This window comes from Trichosurus vulpecula, chromosome 4 (assembly GCF_011100635.1).
Source record: "Trichosurus vulpecula isolate mTriVul1 chromosome 4, mTriVul1.pri, whole genome shotgun sequence".
Classification (NCBI taxonomy): domain Eukaryota; kingdom Metazoa; phylum Chordata; class Mammalia; order Diprotodontia; family Phalangeridae; genus Trichosurus; species Trichosurus vulpecula.
In genome coordinates this window covers 106,543,701-106,561,480 of record NC_050576.1, presented here as the reverse complement: position 1 = coordinate 106,561,480, position 17,780 = coordinate 106,543,701, and the positions used below count along the sequence as shown (strand labels likewise).

Below are 17,780 nucleotides of genomic sequence, written 5' to 3'. Positions count from 1 at the left end.
GAAGTAGGTAGGATTTAGATAAGTGAAGTAGAATAGGGAGCTTGGGAGAACAGTGACAAATGCAAATGCAGAGGTACAAAGTAGCTATAGGAACAAGTAAAGAGACTTGCTTTGCTCAGATTAGTTGATGGGAGAGATTTAGGGGGAGACTTGAGGAAGACATGAAAAAAATGGATTCCCAAAATTCACATAAAAGTGATGATCTGGAAGAGATCTTCTCTTCTATCTCTGGTTACTTCATGTAAAGATGTGATCAGGTCTTCAAAGGAAGTCAGTAAATACCCAACAAAAAGGACAAATCCAGGCTTGATACCAGGACAAGCTTCCTAACAAGTAGAGATGTTTAAAAGTGCAGCGGCTGCCTTGGGAGATAGTGGGTTACCTTTCATTAAGGGTCTTCAAGCAGAGGCTGCATTCCCGCTTGTTGAGTGTGTTGTATTGGAGGTTCTTTTTCTGGTGTGAATTGGACTAGATGGCTACTGAGGTTCCTTTTTGCTTTAAAATTCTGTGAATCATTATTTCATCAGTGTGTATGTTACTTTCAGTAACGCAGGTTGGAATTTTTTTTCATATTTTAGTTTTCATGAGTTGCTTAGGCCAAAATTACAGTACTCTCTGATGATGAACCTTTTTAAACTTAGATTGGTTCTTGAAGGGATAAATAGCCCATCCCAGGCCCTGGCCTTGAAACTTTTCTGGCTTGCTTCTACTTCCCAGATCTTGTTGCTCTCCTGAGAGTGCAGGTCACCTTCATGCTAGAATGACACTTCAGCACAGAAACTTAGCAAAAGCATGCAAACTTTTGCAGCATTATGTTATACTGTCAAAAAAAGGAATATAATAGTCATGCTATAGTCTGTACTGGATAGACCATGTTTGGAGTGTTATTAGGCTCTGGGTGATTTTAGAGCAGGGATTCTTAACCTGCCACCCACAGAACACCCAAGGGGTCCATGAATAGATTTTGGGGATTCCTTGAACTTGGATGGGGAAAAAGTTACATCTTTATTTTCACTAACCTTTAACTGAAATGTATTATTTCCCTCAATTATTTAAAAACATTTTCTGAAGGGATACTAGACTATCAAATGGGTCCCTGACACACAAAAAGGTTAGAAACCTGTTTTAGAGTAACTTTATAAATTAGTGGCTAAGGAACTTGAAGGCACATCATATGGGCAGAAATGTAAGGATGTTTGGCCTAGAGAAAAGAAAACCTGGGGTGGGGAAGGGGGCTATGTAGCCGTGGTCTAAGATTGAAAGGCTGTCATCCAGAAGAAGAAGTTAGACTTACTCTTTGTAGAGGATCATGAGGTAGGATTTACAGGGAGAAAGATTTTTGGGTCAGTATAATAAAAAATTTTTAATACTTAAAACTGAGTGAAATAGGCTTCCTCATGAGACAGTACTCCTTCACTGATAATCTAAAATATGTTGCTGCTATTTTAAAAATTAACATGCTTTCTTTCCTTTGTTGCAGAGTCCTTTGGACAGAACTACCCGGAGGTAAGCTTTCAGGGTCCTCCTGCACATTTTTAGATCTTCATGACAGTAGTTGGAAATATCCAAAAAGTGATGGTCTAACTCTTTGGGAGCTAAGTATTTTATTGAGTGGCAGGGGGAAAACAGATGGGCAGTTTTGGTCAGAACTCTTGTAACTTTTTGTTACTATGACAATTTAAGTTTAAGAAAAATGTTTAAACTGAATGAGAAGTGTGAGGAATTAATTGGAGTATCTTGCTTTATCTATATTTTCTTTGTACTTTAGGAAGCTGATGGAACTTTGGATTGCATCAGTATGGCCCTGACCTGCACCTTTAACAGATGGGGCACGCTGCTTGCTGTTGGCTGTAATGATGGCCGAATTGTCATTTGGGATTTCTTGACAAGAGGCATTGCTAAAATAATTAGTGCCCACATCCATCCTGTCTGTTCTTTATGGTAAGAAATCTTTTATTGACATTTTAAACTGGAGATGTGTATTGTTCTTCCTCTGACCAGCAAAGGCTTTGACCATGTAGGATTTATGGTACCGATTGAACCCTCCCTGGTTTAGGGAGTTGGGGGTAGACAGTGGCCAAGAAGTTTATGTGCAATTGGATGTCAGAATTGGTTTGAATGAGCCAAGATCAGGCAGACAAGTTGAGGAGCTAGAAGGACCAGAGGTGAGAGGTGTTGTCTGAAGTAGAATTGGAATCAAAACCAAAAATCACAAAAAAAAAATTCCAAGGGAAGCATGTGAAAAGCAGGGCTTGCATAGATGGAAGCTAGGAGCTAGACCAGGGGTTCGTAACCTGGGAACCATGAACTTGCTTTGATAACATTTTGGTAACTGTATTTCCATGTAATTAGTTTCCTTTGTAATCCTATGAATTTTCTTTTACACATATAAAAATATTCTGAGAAGGTTTCACACTGAGTAGGTCACTAAACTGCCAAAGGAGTCCAGACCACACAAAAAATTAAGAACCCCTAAGCTATACAGAGAGTGGCAGTGGGCATGTAGTAGCAGGTGGAAGCATCGCAAGGCTGTGGCCGCAGCAGCAATGGGGAGCAGCCCAGCACCCAAGGATGGTAAGGGGACTGAATACCGAAGCAAAAGAAAGATCCCAGGGCATCATTGTGCTAGCACTGGGAGCAGTAATGAGTGCCATCTGACAGCTCTGTCTCCCATTACCCATTTCCGGGTCATAAGTTCCAGGGCAGAGGAGTAGTCACAAGGGAATAGGTTCCCTATCTGTGTAAAGAATAAGTAACAAGTCCAAGAACCACAGCTGTGTGGCTCTGAGCCCAAAGAGCAGAGAGGGGATTTATTTCTAACTTTTAGTCATACAGATAAACCTTCAATGGAATAAACCAGAATAATAAACCAAAACCAATGGGGAGCCAGCAAATAATTCAGTCACTCTGAACCTGTGGAATCTCTCCTCCAGTTAACTGTAACTGAATAGACAGCAGTCTATAGAAATTCAGCCTCACACAAGCCAACAGACCCAAATTGTGTCAAGAATTTGCAGACCAGGAGAGCAGTGAAGAGACGTCTTTCCAGATCATACTTGTTGGAAGCACCAGAAACTTAAAATGCCCCCAGACTGAGTTATGAAAGCAGCAAAAAGACAAAAAAAAAAAAAGACATAAGCTCAGGCCAGACATTCCCCATCTCTTGTTCCCCTGGAATTGGGCAGGGTTCAACATTTAGATAAAGTTCAGAGTCAAAAATAGGTTGGAAAATGAACAAGCAGAAAAAGAACCTGACCATAAAAAGCTGCTGTGGTGATAGAGAAGCTTAAGATAAGCAATGATGTGAAAATATCTACAAGCAAAGAAAAATGCAGATGGGACACCAGCTTAATAAAAATTCCTAGAGGAGTTAAAAAAGATCAAAAAAACTATTTTAAAAGTCAGACAAGAGCAGTAGAGGAAACATTGCAAAAACAAAGGAGAACGATGCAAGAAAATTATAAAAAGAGAATTGACCATTTGGTAAAAGAGGCACAAAAATGCTAAAGAAAATAATTCCTTAAACAATCAGAATTGGCAAAGTGGAAGGTAATGACTGTATGAGACATAAAGGAACAATAAAACAAAGTTGAAAGACTGAAAAAATAGAAGAAAATGTGAAATGTTATAGGAAAAACAACTGACCTGGAAAGTAGTTGAAGGAAAGGTAATTTAAAAATCACTGGACTACCTGAAAGCTATGAGCAAAAAAAAGATAGAGTGTAGGCATCATATTTCAAGAAATTATAAAGGAAAACTGCCCAGATAGCATAGAATCACAGGGTAAAGTAGAAATCGAAAGAATCCATTGGTCATCTCCTGAAAGAAATCCCCAAATAAAAACTCTCAGGAATATTATAACCAAAATTCAGGATTCCCAGGTCAAGGAGAGAATACTGTAAGCAGCTAGTAAGAAAGAATTCAAATACTATGGAACCACATTCAGGATCACACAAGATTTAGCAGCTACAAAATAAAGGAATGGTTTGGAATATAATAGGAAGGCAAAGGAGCTAGTATTGTAACCAAGAATAACTTACCTAGCAAAACTGAGTATTATGAAATAGGAGAACCAATGGATATTTAATGAAATAGAGGACTTTCAAACATTCCTGATGAAAAGACCAGAGTGGAATTGAGAATTTGAAATTCAAACACAAGAATCAAGAGAAAGCATAAAAAGGTAAACACGAGTGAGAAATCATAAGGAACTAAACAAGATTAAACTGTTTCTATTCCTGTATGAGATGTTACATGTAACCATATCAGAACGTTCTCATCACCAGGGGTCTTAGAGGAAGCCTTCTTAGAGAGAGCATGGGTGGGAGTCTCTTCTATTGGGATGATCTCAAAAGATGACTAGGATAGTGACATGGGGGGATGCACTGGGAGGGGGAAAGAAGAGAGAAGAATGGGGACAATTATCTCACATAAATGAGGCACACAAGGATAAGTTTATACAGTACAGGAGAGATTGGTGCAGGGCTGGGGGTCACGGAAGTGGGTAGCACTTAAACCTTGCTTTCAGCTGAATTGATTCAAGGAGGGAAGAATATCCATACACACAATTGGATACAGAAATTCATCTCACCCAACAGGGGTGAGGGAAAAGGCTAAGAGAAAGGGGGGGAGGCAGGAATAAGAGGGATGGTAGATTAAGGGAGGCAGTGGTCAGAAGCAAAACAAATGCTTTTAGGAGAAGACAGGGTGAAAAAGGAGAACTATAAGAGAATAGGATGTAGGAAAATAGCAGTCATGGCTGTGAATGGGGCAAACTCACCCATGAAACAGAATAGAGACTAGGACATTTTGTGAAAATAAAAAACTGAAAGCTTGTACACTGTAACTTACATAAAAAGTAACCTTTTTATCTCTCTTTTTTTTAAGCTGGAGTCGAGATGGTCACAAACTTGTGAGTGCATCAACTGATAACATAGTGTCACAGTGGGATGTCTTATCTGGGGACTGTGATCAGAGGTTTCGATTCCCTTCACCTATACTGAAAGTCCAGTATCATCCCCGAGATCAGTATGTTTAGCCAAAATTGTCTTTTGGGTTGGGGTCTTAATTTATATGAGCTAACTGGATTGGTGAACACTTTAGTTTGGGCAGCCCCCCAAAATGTTTGCAGATGATTTGGTTCTGTGGGCTGTTGGTGCCCTTGAAGTTTTAAGAGAAGCAGCTAATGATAATTTGCTTTATTGTAGTTTTATAATTAAAATAGACCAGAATTTCTTTTATTTGAAAAATGGTCACATAGAAGAGTAAGCACTACTGTTTTAGTTGAAATTTTAGGAGGTTGGGATATTTGAGGGGTCAATAAGTAAGGATCTTTTTAGGGGGGAAAGTGAAGGATTAATCTTTAGATGTCAAAGCACAACCTTTTGCATCTGTCTTTTTTAAACAGAAACAAAGTTCTTGTATGTCCTATGAAATCAGCTCCCGTTATGTTGACCCTTTCTGATTCCAAACATGTCGTCTTGCCAGTAGATGATGATTCTGATCTGAATGTGGTTGCATCTTTTGATAGACGAGGGGAATATATCTATACGGGGAATGCAAAAGGGAAGGTAAGTATGCAAGGCAGGATCTTCAGAATTAAGACAATCTTGCAAAAAGTATTCAGTTGTAGGAATTTGCTACTCTTTCTTCAAATTAGCATTGGCCTTGTTTATACGTACATGGCTATTTTATCTCCTTAGCTGTATTTTCTTATATTCTTAATATCAGTGATCTGATAGCACGGATCTGCCTATGGCAGCTGTGTTCTGAATTTTCCCCTCCTACTCAAATTCTTTTGTCTGTTTTCCTTTGATTTCTCACCAGGAAGAGAGGCAGAGATTTATTAAAACCTCATTAATTCAAATCCCTGGAGGCTGAACTGAAGATTACCTTTAGGCTTTCTCTATTAAAAATGTTTGCCAAATAAAATAGTATAAACAAGATCCCAGGGGATATGTGTAAGTTAATAGAGGTCAAGCTTCTTACTGTCTAGTAAAGTAGATCATTGAAGCCTTCAACTAAGGCACACTGTTAGTCTAGTTGAAGTACATATATATTTAAAAAATATATGAAAATAACAAAATTGTTTTCTTGGTCTGGACCTGTGACTTCTTTGGCATAGAGAACACCCAGTGAGTACAGTTGCCTAGAGAACTTGGATAGAGGTGTAGTGCTTTGCCCAATTTGTGTCAGAGGTGGGACTTATACCCAGGTTTTCCTGACTCTGAGGTCAGCTGTTTACCCAGCATGCCAGTCTAACAACAAAAAAAATAACTTAGCTTTAAGCAGCTTGTAATTCAAATCAACTTTCCCTCTAATGAGGTAGTGAGTATTTGTGCATAAGGGCACTGTGCTAAGTGACCCTGGACAAATTGCTTAATCTCACTGGGCCTCCATTTTCCTCATCTATAAAGTGAGAGGGTTACTGAACCTTTACTGGAGCAAAATTTATTATTATTTTTTGTTATTCTTCTACCTGGAGTTGAATAAATGCATACTGGTTTTGTTTTGTTTTTTTGGCTTTGGACACTTTGGCCATTGATTTCATGGCTTCTTTAGAAGATGCCTGTTTTGAAGTTCTGGCTTGATCAGGACCCTTGCTAATGTCTGGTAATGTTGCTGCTGCTGCTGCTGCTGTGATGATGATGATGATGATGATGATGATGATGATGATGATGATGATGATATGTAATTTATCTAACAGGTTGTTTTATTCACCTGATACTCTACAGAACATTAAAATATTGAAAAGTAGGATGACGAATTGTCCCAGGACTGTTTGTATCTGTATTCCATCAAAAAAGATGAGGACTATGTGAATAACATAATAAATAATAATAAAAAATAGGAAGAAAGGTAGAGCTTTCAAGGAATACTTTTAAAAAAAGGTTTCAGAAGCCATCTATGGCAGCTTGAGGAGGAAGCTAATGAAGTCTGCTGAAAGGCTGAAATTCCCGATACCTTTAGTCAGTAATTGAAAATAAAAGCCAAAACACATTAAGGTCACACAGAGTCAAAGCAATGAAAAAAAAATTAAAGCTATTCAGCATCAAATAAAAACTTTATTTTAGAGTCTTGAGAAGCAAAAAAGGAATTAGAGAGAGACAGATATCTGGGGGATATGGAGAAGTTCTGGTGGTGTGGATGTAGTCAGAACATAACGGAAACACAGTTTGTAACCATCTGAAACACCTTGTGTACCTTTAATAAGCCTGGACTAGTATATTTTTGAAGTGTTAGTTCCAGAAGTATTTCTATAAGTTTTTAATTGGGTTATCAGTTATGCTGATAATATCTATTATTTCGCTTCTCCTTTTTTTTTTTTTTAAAGAAAATGTTAATCTTCATAAAGCTACTGTGGGGTATAGTAGTTTGCCAAACACTAAATTTTTTAAAGGCAGAGGGATAGCAGTTTGCCCAGGACCATTTCTAGCTAAACTTTCTCAAAAAAGATGATGATAATTATAATACCTTGAGAGAAAGCATAGCATTGTGGATAAAGGATTCTCCTCAGAGCCAAGACCTAGGTTCAAATCCTGCTTCTGACATTTGCTGGTTGTGGGGCCTTGGACAGGTCACTTTACTTGTTGGTGTCCCAGCCAATTCTCTAAGACTTAAGTTGGAGAGAAGGGGCAGAACTGTATTGGTAGAGGAAAAACTTCTTTGAGAGTTCCCTGTGCCAATGAAACCATAGGTCTGGTTAAAAAACAAAAAATAAGATTACATTTATGGTTTTCATATCACTTTTCTTGTGAAATAGGCAGAAGTGGTATTGTTATCCTGATTTTGCAGATGAGGTTCAGTAATTATTTCTCAGTCATGGAAGTGTAAGAGGTGATAACTATAATTTTATTCTTCTGACTCATAAATACAGTTTAAATGATAAAGAAAGCTACAATGTAGTAGTCTCTCTGGGGTCTTATTCTTTCCTCTCATTTGGAAACATAAAAAGAATACAGTTTAGACAAGACTAATCATTTGGCGAGTAATTGGATTTCAGATCTACACTTGAACATTATCTCTTACATATTGTTAAAGTAAATACTCAAGAATATCAACACTGCCCTTTGAAGAAAGGTCAGTGCAATGTTGGCTAATGAGGTTGATATGGTATATAACTCATATGATTTAGACTTTTGAATGAATACTGACTGCTACAGAGATTACTGAGGAAGATGATCCTAGATTTACCAATAAGAGTCAGGTCAGGCTGCCAACAAGTCTTCAGGACGCTCATTTTCTTCTTCTTTAATCTTTAGATCTTGGTCCTAAAAACAGATACCCAGGATCTAGTTGCTTCTTTCAGAGTAACAACTGGGACCAGCAATACCACAGCTATAAAATCAATAGAGTTTGCTCGGAAGGGGAGGTGAGTCAGGACCCTGGTTTTACTCAGGGCAGCTTTAGTCTTTTCTTTCTGTTCTGTTTTTATTTAGCTTTATAGTGAAATGTTGATGCTGCAGTAGAAACTTATTCACTGTTATAAATATTTTCACGTGGTCTTAGTGGAGACAGTGTGCCTTGGATTCCTTTTCTTACTTTGTTTTATATAGACTTTTCCATATTTCTGTGCGTTCTTTGTGGGTTTTTATGGTAATATGATATAATATTACATTTAGGATGTTGTCAGGTTTTTTTTTTAATGTTAACTGCACTTTGTTTCTTACATTTAATTAGAGCTATTTAACCTTCCTAGTAAGGTCTTTGTGATTCTGAGACTCAGGCATAAGGGATAGCTCCCTTTCTTGTTGTTATCATTTAAAGATTCAGCTGACCCTTACATACTCATTGATAATGACTGAGCACATACTAGCCTTTGTACAAACGGGTTCTTTTCCTCTTTAAAGTCAAGTCCTAATAGTGGAATTACTGGATCAAAGGGCATGACCTCTCTTTTGCCTTCTGTTTTATCTGCTACTTTGCTGTCTAGAGATTTGGTAGCAGTTTGTTTTGCCTCCAGCAATATATGCATGTGCCTGTTTTCCTTGAAGTTCTACAACATTGTTTTACCATTTTTATTTATTTTTAGGGCAGTTTTAGTTTGATAAATGAATAGACTCAGTCAGTTTCTAAATGCATGAAACTATTTAACCAAATACAGTAATAGATACCTTACTTTATCTGGATATTATTTATTCTTGCAAATGAAACTATTCAGAAGGCCTTTAATCAGTCAAAATAGATTGTAGAATTGTATTTTCTGTTTCAAATTTTTTTTGCATTACAGATGAGCAGTTTCATAAAGCCTCTATGTACTGAATAAAGCTTATATACTTTATTGTTACAATAGTCCCTAGGACTCCTTACTTAATATTTCTTTACTCTTTATTTTTAAAAACTTTATTTATTATATTTATTTTTACATTGTATTCATTTCCAAATGTATCTTTCTCCCTCCCTTGCCCAGTGAACCAAGCCATCCCCTGATTAAAAAAGATTTTTAAAAGTTCAGCAGTACTAGACAAAATATTGACTTTGGCTTACAGTGTATGTGCAGTATTCCGCACTCATAGTCCCTTACCTCTGAAAGGAGGGAGATATGCTTTCTCAGCTCCTTTGGCATTAAGCTTTGTCATTGTAATTACACAGTACTGTATTTTATTTTATTGTTTTTTCATTTGTTTTATTGCATTATTGTGTTATTATCTTTCTGGTTCTGCTAATTTCTCTACATCTGTTCATATTAGTCTTCTCATGCTTCTCAATTCTTGTTTGTATTTTTTTATGGCATAGTAATATTCCATTTTGCTCATATATTATAATTTGTTTAGCCATTCCCCAAGTCTATAGGCTTCTAATTTGTTTTTAGGTCCATGCTACCACACAAAGTGTTGATATAAATATTTTGGTATATATGGGACCTTTTTTTCTGTCAGTTATCATCCTGGGTTATAGACTTAGAAGTAGAATCTTTGGGTGAAAGAGTATGAACATTTTAAACCAAATTTTTGTTGTGTTGTATAATTCCAAATTACTTTCCAGAAGGACTGAACTTCTCTTGTTTTAGACACAACTCTAAAAACTTAGTTGTCTGTCCCACAGGATATTAAAAACAATTAACTAAAATGGATGGCCAGGAACAGTGACCTTAGCAAAATAGTGCAGCTGATCTCTTTACTACATGGAATATAGAACAGCTGGGTCTTTATTTTTGTTGTTTTTTTTTTTTATGTTAAGAACCTTGGCCTTGGCTTCCAGGCCCTGGCCATCTGGTTTTCCTGGGCTTGGTGGCCTGATCTCTAAACTTTATACTGTTAGGGATTTCTTGACTTTTTACAACCATTTGTAACTACCTAGCAATTTAATGCCCACTTGTGACTGCTCACTTTTTAAGGATGTGCCCTAGCCTCAATGGGCACAGGAAAGAAAAAAGAATGGTGGCTAACTGCATTAAACAAAGGCCAACGACCTTGATAATAACATTGCTTTATCTTTTGGGGTAATCTTTTGATGATTGCTGAGATTAGAAGTATGGAAGTATTGTTAATGGTAGAGCTAAAGGTGATAAGAGCTATATGAACAATTGAATAGGAAAACAGGAATGCTTGAAAGTCTTCTATCCCATTAAAGGACCACTTTTGTTTTTTTTTTCTCCATAAGATTATACTCAACTTTTCAGGGGAAGTTTTTTGCTTTTAAGCCTCTCTCTTTAGCCATATATTTCAAGATGTCCTTCTTTTATGGTGGATGCATCCAGTTCTTAGATGGTTCCTGAGTATAGTTACTTGATAGTTGAACTCTGTCCTTCTGGCTTCTTACAGTATTTTTTCTTTGATGTGGAACTTTTGCATTTGGACTATTACATTCCTTGAATTTTTCTTTTTGGAGTTTCAGGAAATGATTGGTGGGTTCTTTCTGTTTCTATTTTGTCCTCTGGTTCTAATAGATTGCAACAATTTTTATTTGTGATTTCTTGAAATATATTGTCCAGGCTTTTAAAAAAATTCATGGTTTTTAAGGAGTCTGATTATTCCTAGATTATCATTCCTTGTCTTGTTTTCATGGTCATATGTTTTTGATAGCAGATATCTTAAATTTTTTCAGTTCTTGGATTTTACTCTAATATTTCCTGCTATCTCAATAGAGTCATTGATTTCTGTTTAGTCCATTCTGGTTTTCAGAGAATCTGAATAAGATTTTCATCACTTTCTCTTCTACACTATTTTCCCAATTCTTTACTCCAGAGTTTTTATTTTATTTTTTATATGTTGTTTTGTTTCTTCTAGGTATTCATATAGTCCTTGTGAAAAATCCACTTTTTTCCTTTAAATCTCTGCTTGTAATTGTTAGAAAATTACTTTTTCCTTCTAGGTTGGATTTTTGGATATCTTTGGATCTCTGACAGTTCTTTAGAATGGTTTGTTTTCTTTGGTTTATTCATCTCTCCAGCCTTATTTTCAGATTGGAGCTTTGTGCCAGGTCTGAGCCCTGCTTCCCACTCTTCTTTTGGTTGGGAGTGATTAACCCTACTTGAACTTATCCTGGGTCACCTAATTATGCTAACATCTACTTCCTGAGGAAGGCCCCCTTGGATCTTTAAGGGACAGAGTGCTAGAGACCTTGGAGCTCCAGGACCTGGGCTGTCTCAGTGTTCTAAGTGCAAGTATACTACACTGATCACTCCTATTCCTGGTTATCAGGGGAAGTGCTCTGTCCTTGCCTTTGGATACTTCAAATAAAAATTTTAGCACTTGTTGGAGGAACATTTGATTTACCTAGAAAATTATCTTCTGTAGAACTTTTCCACCAATGCCAAAATGACAAAGGTACAATTGTATTCTTAAATGCAAGTCTGTGGATTTAGTAAGCTGGAAATCTCACTTTGGAGGCAAATATAGGGCTCACTGTGGTTGGTACATGCATGGTATAATGAGGCATACAAGTAGGAAAGCTGAGATTTGACCTTAAGGAGCTTTGGAATGAGGGGAGATGAGACAAATATGTACACAAGGAGTCCTTGTGACAAAGACTGGGGAGGTGAGGTTAATGTGATTCAACAGTGTGATACATGTCTGTCAGAAAGCTAATGCAATCTTAGATAACAGTGATCTCCACTGGTCAAAACACTTGTAGCATATTGTATTGGGTTTTGGGCTCTGTATCTTAGGAGTGAGATTGATAAGTGATAACGTCTAGATGAGATTGAACAGGATGATGGAAGGACTTGGAATCTTGTCATTTGAGCATAAATTGAAGAAACTTAGCTCTAAAAAAGAATGGTCTTGGGGGGAACTTGAGCTGTCTCAAAATGTTTTAAGAATTGGTATAGAAGAAGGGATTAGACTACTTCTTGGCCCCAAATGACAAGACTAGAACCAGCGGGTAGAAGTTGAAGGAAGTCTGGATGAAAGACCTGTAGACAAATAATTGTCTACAAAGGGGCTTCCTTATTAAATAGTGAATCTCTGTTTATTGGAAGTGTTCAGGCAGAGACTAAATGTTATAGAAGATATAGGGCAAAAGTGTCAAACTCATGGCCAGCAAAATTCTTGAGTATAGCCTAAGCAGATCAAAATGTAATTGGGAAATGTTTAACAGCACAAATAAAAATACAGTACAACAACATAGATCGTTAACTTGAGGTTTTCTAAGTCAATATGTGGCCTGCAGGAATCCTTTCTTTTAGCGTTTGACACCTCTATTGTAGGGGCTAGGGGACTCATTCTTGGTGGTAGTTCGATTAGGTGATTTTTAAGGTCCCTTCCACCTGAGATTCAATAATTTGTTGCTCTAAGTATTAGTCTTAGGGAGTATTAATAGTAACGTATTTGGGACCTCTGGTCTTAATTTTTTTCTCCTTCCCTCTTTTCTTGTAGTTGCTTTTTAATAAATACAGCAGATCGAATAATCCGAGTGTATGATGGCAGGGAAATTTTAACCTGTGGCAGAGATGGAGAACCAGAACCCATGCAGAAACTGCAGGATTTGGTAAACAGGTACATGTCTCACATCTAAGAAGAAATGTTGCCAGAGGTAAATTCACATAAAGTAAAAGCATTATAATCAGTTTAGGACCGGTATACCTTGGGAATGTTCCTAGTAGGAATAAATTCTTCCTGCCATGCGTCAGAGCTCTTTTACTTTTCTTCTTAGCATTTTGGTATTTTCTTTACCTTCCTTATCCTAGGCACAGAAAAAAGATTGGGTATTTTTGTGTAACCATATGCCTGTATAATTTTCCTTCCCTTGACATCTAGGACACCTTGGAAGAAATGCTGTTTCTCTGGAGATGGGGAATACATAGTCGCAGGCTCTGCCCGACAACATGCCCTATATATCTGGGAGAAGAGTATTGGTAACTTGGTGAAGATTCTTCATGGGACCAGAGGAGAGCTTCTGTTGGATGTAGCTGTGAGTAGAATGGGAGGTTTTTGTCATGCACATTATCTAGAAAAATCTTAACTATGTTAAAAATTAAGTTTCCTTTTCTTCTTTATTTAAATACAGTGGCATCCTGTCCGACCCATAATAGCATCCATTTCTAGTGGAGTGGTGTCTATCTGGGCACAAAATCAAGTGGTAAGAACTGTTTTTATTTCTATTCATTTACTTTAAAGCCAGGTCCCCCTTCCATCCCCCTTAGGGGTTAGCTTATATAGTTCTCTCCTTAGCTTTATCAGACTTTTGCATCTGATTATGCCTAGATGGAGGGAAGCAAATATTGGCTTTCAAGTTTTATTTTCTTATCTGAAGCTGATCTGCTACATCTTTAGCCTTAGGTAAAATATGTAAATGAAGACAATTTTAAAATCAAAAGAATGCTGGCTTTGTTGAATCTCACCCCTATTGGTGTGACCCTGGGCAAATCATTGGACTTGGCTGGGTCTCAATTTCTCATCTTTAAAATGAATGCATTGGACTTTAGTACATGAAGGGCATGTATTGGACTTTAGAACCCCTGAGACCCCTTCTGGCTCTAGTGAGTTAGCCAGGCTGGCATTTGTTAAATGATTATATGCCAGACACTGTGCTAGGGATGTACTGGGGATTCCAGAAAGGCCAAAACCTCTGGGAGCTCACATTCTAATGAGTGAGATAACATGTAAATAACTAGGTGTAAAATAGATATACTCTGAGCCAGTGGATGGTCTTTAGTGAGGAAAAATACTACAATCTGGGAGGACTAAGAAAGTCCTCTAGTTTAAAGTGGGATTTCATCTGTGTCTGGCAGGAAGCCAGAGAAACTAAGGCAAAGGTGAGGAGGGAGAGCATTCTAGGCACAGGGACTAAGAGGAGGTGAGGAGGGAGAGAATTCTAGGCACAGGGACTAAGAAGAAGAGGTGATGAGGGAGAGCATTCCAGGCACAGGGACTGAGGGGAGGAGGTGAGGAGGGAGAGCATTCCAGGCACAGGGACTGAGGGGAGGAGGTGAGGAGGGAGAGCATTCCAGGCATAGGGGAATTAAGAGGAGGAGGTGAGGAGGGAGAACATTCCAGGCACAGGGGACTAAGAGGAAGAGGTAGGGCCTTGGCCAGGGTCTCACACACCTGGTAGGTGTCAGATATGACGTTCTTATATGCTCACTGACTTAATTATTTCTGCAGGATTCTTCTTTGTGGTGCTTCCTTTAGGAGTACTCCAGGAATTTTTGATGTTTAAACAAAATTTTTTAAGAAATTTTTAAAGTTTTAAAAAGAGAAGGGGAATGATACAGGAAATTGTGGAAAGAAAATGAACCATCCTTGGCAACTGATTAAATAGGACCCAAGGAAGAGGAAAGAATCTTTTCCTTTTCTGTCCAACTTTGGACTGAATCTGTTACTCAACTAAACCTGCTCTCTAGGCTTATCAGTTATCTCTGCTAATTTCTACCCTTGTGATTTTGGGCAAGTGAGGAAATTTCTGGGCCTCAGCTTCCTCGGCTCTTTGGACTGGATGGCGTCTGAGATACCTTCTAGCCATCATTTTATAAATTCTGTCATCTCTTAATTGCTAAATCCAAGGGACTTTTCTTCATTCTTCCATTTTCCACAATTGACCACAGCTTTTCTCTGCTTAGTTTCCTAACTCTTTAACTGGTCTGGCCACTGCCGTGTCTCCTTTGCTGAAGGCCATATTAAGTATGGGTTCAGTTTTCGTCTTGTGCAGATAGCTTTTGAATCCACAGGAATGGCATATTGATTAGTGTTGGCTTTAGAGTCTGGGTGACTTGGGTTCAAATCCTACCTCTGACACATACTGACTGAGTGACCCTGAGCTTCAGTGGTTCCCTGTTACTTCTAGAATAAAAGACAAACTTCTCAGCCTGGAATTTAAAGCTGGCCGGGCCTAGTCTTACTTCACATTATTACACTGAATATAGTCTCCATTCTGCTTAAAATGCCCTGCTTAGCTATTCCTTGTAGAAGACATTCCATTTTGCATCCCATGCACTTTTGCAAGGGGTCTTCTGTATCTGGAATGTACTCTTTTCTTATAGAACCCTAACTTCCTCCAATGCCCATCTTGGGTTCACCGCTTACAGAAAGTCTTTGGTGATCCCCCACAAGTAATTTGCACCCTCTCGAAATTACTTTTCTGTCACTTTGTATGTACTTCATATTTGCAATTAGGTGGCACAGTGGTTCAGTACGCCCAATGTGGAGTCAGAAGGACCTGATTTCAAATTCTACCTCAGACACTAGGTATTTGACCCTGGGTGAGTCTATTAACTTTTAATGGCACTCAGCCTCAGTTTCCTCATCTGTGAAATGGTGATAATAATACCACCAGTCTCACAGGATGTTATGAGGATCCACTGAGATAATATAGACTGTACTTGGGAAATACTTGCTATTAGATAAGGTAAAATTGTGTTATATATTATGTATCTCCTCCTTTCACCCCTTCCCCAGTATTTAGCACAGTTCCTGGCACATAACAGGTACTTAATAAATCCTTATTGATGATTTGAATTAGTGGAGGAAGCAAGAAGGAGCTGTTATGGAACTGACTAATTATGAATTTAGGAGCCTAATAATGAAGCATGCCTTTGTACTTCTTGACAGAGAGGCCCAGGACTAGAGAGAGGCAAAAGATAGCTATTTTCATATGTATCTAGTGTGATTTATTTTGTTTGTCTGTATTTATTTTTTACCAGGCAAGTTTTCTGTTTTGGAGGGGGAGGTTGGATGGGATAAAGAAAAGAGCTATTAATAAGACAGAAAAATACACAAAAATACAAAGTTTAGAACAGGGAACAAAACCCAGCTATTGTTTTACTTCTTTGTTAAATTTATACTGTATGCTTTTAAAAACCGCATAAAAGAAGTTCATAGTTTTATGTAGAATCATTTTTTTGTTCTTTGTACATGGTAATGTTTTATTTGTTGAGTTCATAATACAAATACTTTTAAAAAAAAAAGCCATAGTTAGGAAGAGAATCAGGAGAGGAGAGCAGTATTACAGAAGTGAAGAGAGAGGAGAGTATCTAGGAAGAGGAATGTCAGTAATGTTTGAAAGCTGCAGAATGGTCAAGGAGGATGAAGACTGAGAAAGGGACATTGAATTTAAAAACTAAAAGATTATTGGCAACCTTTTTAGGAAAATTTTCCACAGTGTTTGGCCAACAAAGGATACTTCGCAAACTTTGTGTCTTTATTTGATTCTGAGTACAACTTTAAGTCGTGGAGATAAGTAAACTTGTTAGAAAACTCTGTTGTAGTTGGACTGGAATTTAATTCTCAGAAGTAGAGAAAAATGGGTTTTTGAAGATGAGTAGTCTTTAGATGTAAAGTGGTAACTAAAGGGAATAATTTCTGCCAAATAAATTCTGCCAATTTTCTGCCAAAACTTGATGGCAGTTTTTGTGTCTGCAATAAAATAGAATTTACAAAGTCAAGTTTCTGGTTGCAGGTGGTATTTTATCTTTAAGTTGTAAAGCAAGGAATGTGAACAATATGCTCTGTGTTTGTGGCGTAGGAAAACTGGAGTGCGTTCGCACCAGACTTTAAAGAGCTGGATGAAAATGTGGAGTATGAGGAAAGGGAGTCAGAGTTTGACATTGAGGATGAAGATAAGAGTGAGCCGGAACAAACAGGTACTGTTTCTCAGTCATCATGTTTATTTAAAAAATTTTTTTATTCTTTTTGTTTTTTTATAAATTCTGGGCCTAGCTCTGACAAGTCGGTGGTGACCATGCATAGACAGCTAACTCAGGGATAAGGTCACTTACCACATCAGTAACAAGTCTTTAATTAAAACATATTTAGTTTCATTCTTTATGGTGTGATTTGGTGCTTGGAGCCTACCAGTTCTTTTTTTTTTTCCTTGAAGAAAGTTTTTATAGACATAATGCTTCATGGTGATCTTTTTGCAGATTATTTGTCATTAGTCCAGTAACGCATGATAACCAAAATGTCCCATGATGTACTTCTTATTAGCACTTGGGCTTACAGTACAATCCATTCTTCCACTTCCTTTCTTTGCCTTTTCAGGGAATACCTGTGAGCCATTGTTCCATTTAGCTTTACCTTATTTCTGGTTTTGTTTATACCAGTTATACCAAGATTAATATGATTCGGTTCCTCCACCAATGTATTCAGTTGGGCACTGGACAAGGATATCACATTTAGAGTATCAGCTGTCAAATGGAAGTTTGTTGAGCATCTAGGAACCCTGATTCTCTGTTCCCTTTCCTATCTTTCTGCCACTGTCACTGCACAAACTGATGGGGGGAAGGGCAGTGTTCACAAGGCAAAGGACCATTTAAATTTTTTTCTTTTTTTCATGGATTGCCATGGCCAAAACAGATTTCAACACTAGATGGTCAGCCTGTTGGTGATGTGGCTGTCTGAGAT

General features: G+C 37.7%; 1 protein-coding gene across 2 annotated transcripts in view; it reads left to right on the top strand.

The window, feature by feature from the left end:
- Positions 1–17,780, top strand: part of RBBP5 (RB binding protein 5, histone lysine methyltransferase complex subunit) — a 37,163-nt gene that overhangs the window by 4,013 nt on the left and 15,370 nt on the right. For both annotated transcript variants that reach the window (XM_036755922.1, XM_036755923.1), the window contains exons 2-10: positions 1,481–1,506; positions 1,769–1,941; positions 4,888–5,028; positions 5,408–5,570; positions 8,262–8,371; positions 12,819–12,938; positions 13,200–13,353; positions 13,450–13,521; positions 16,903–17,020. In XM_036755922.1, coding sequence (XP_036611817.1) covers positions 1,481–1,506; positions 1,769–1,941; positions 4,888–5,028; positions 5,408–5,570; positions 8,262–8,371; positions 12,819–12,938; positions 13,200–13,353; positions 13,450–13,521; positions 16,903–17,020 — 1,077 coding nt within the window. The remainder of the gene's footprint in view (positions 1–1,480; positions 1,507–1,768; positions 1,942–4,887; positions 5,029–5,407; positions 5,571–8,261; positions 8,372–12,818; positions 12,939–13,199; positions 13,354–13,449; positions 13,522–16,902; positions 17,021–17,780) is intronic.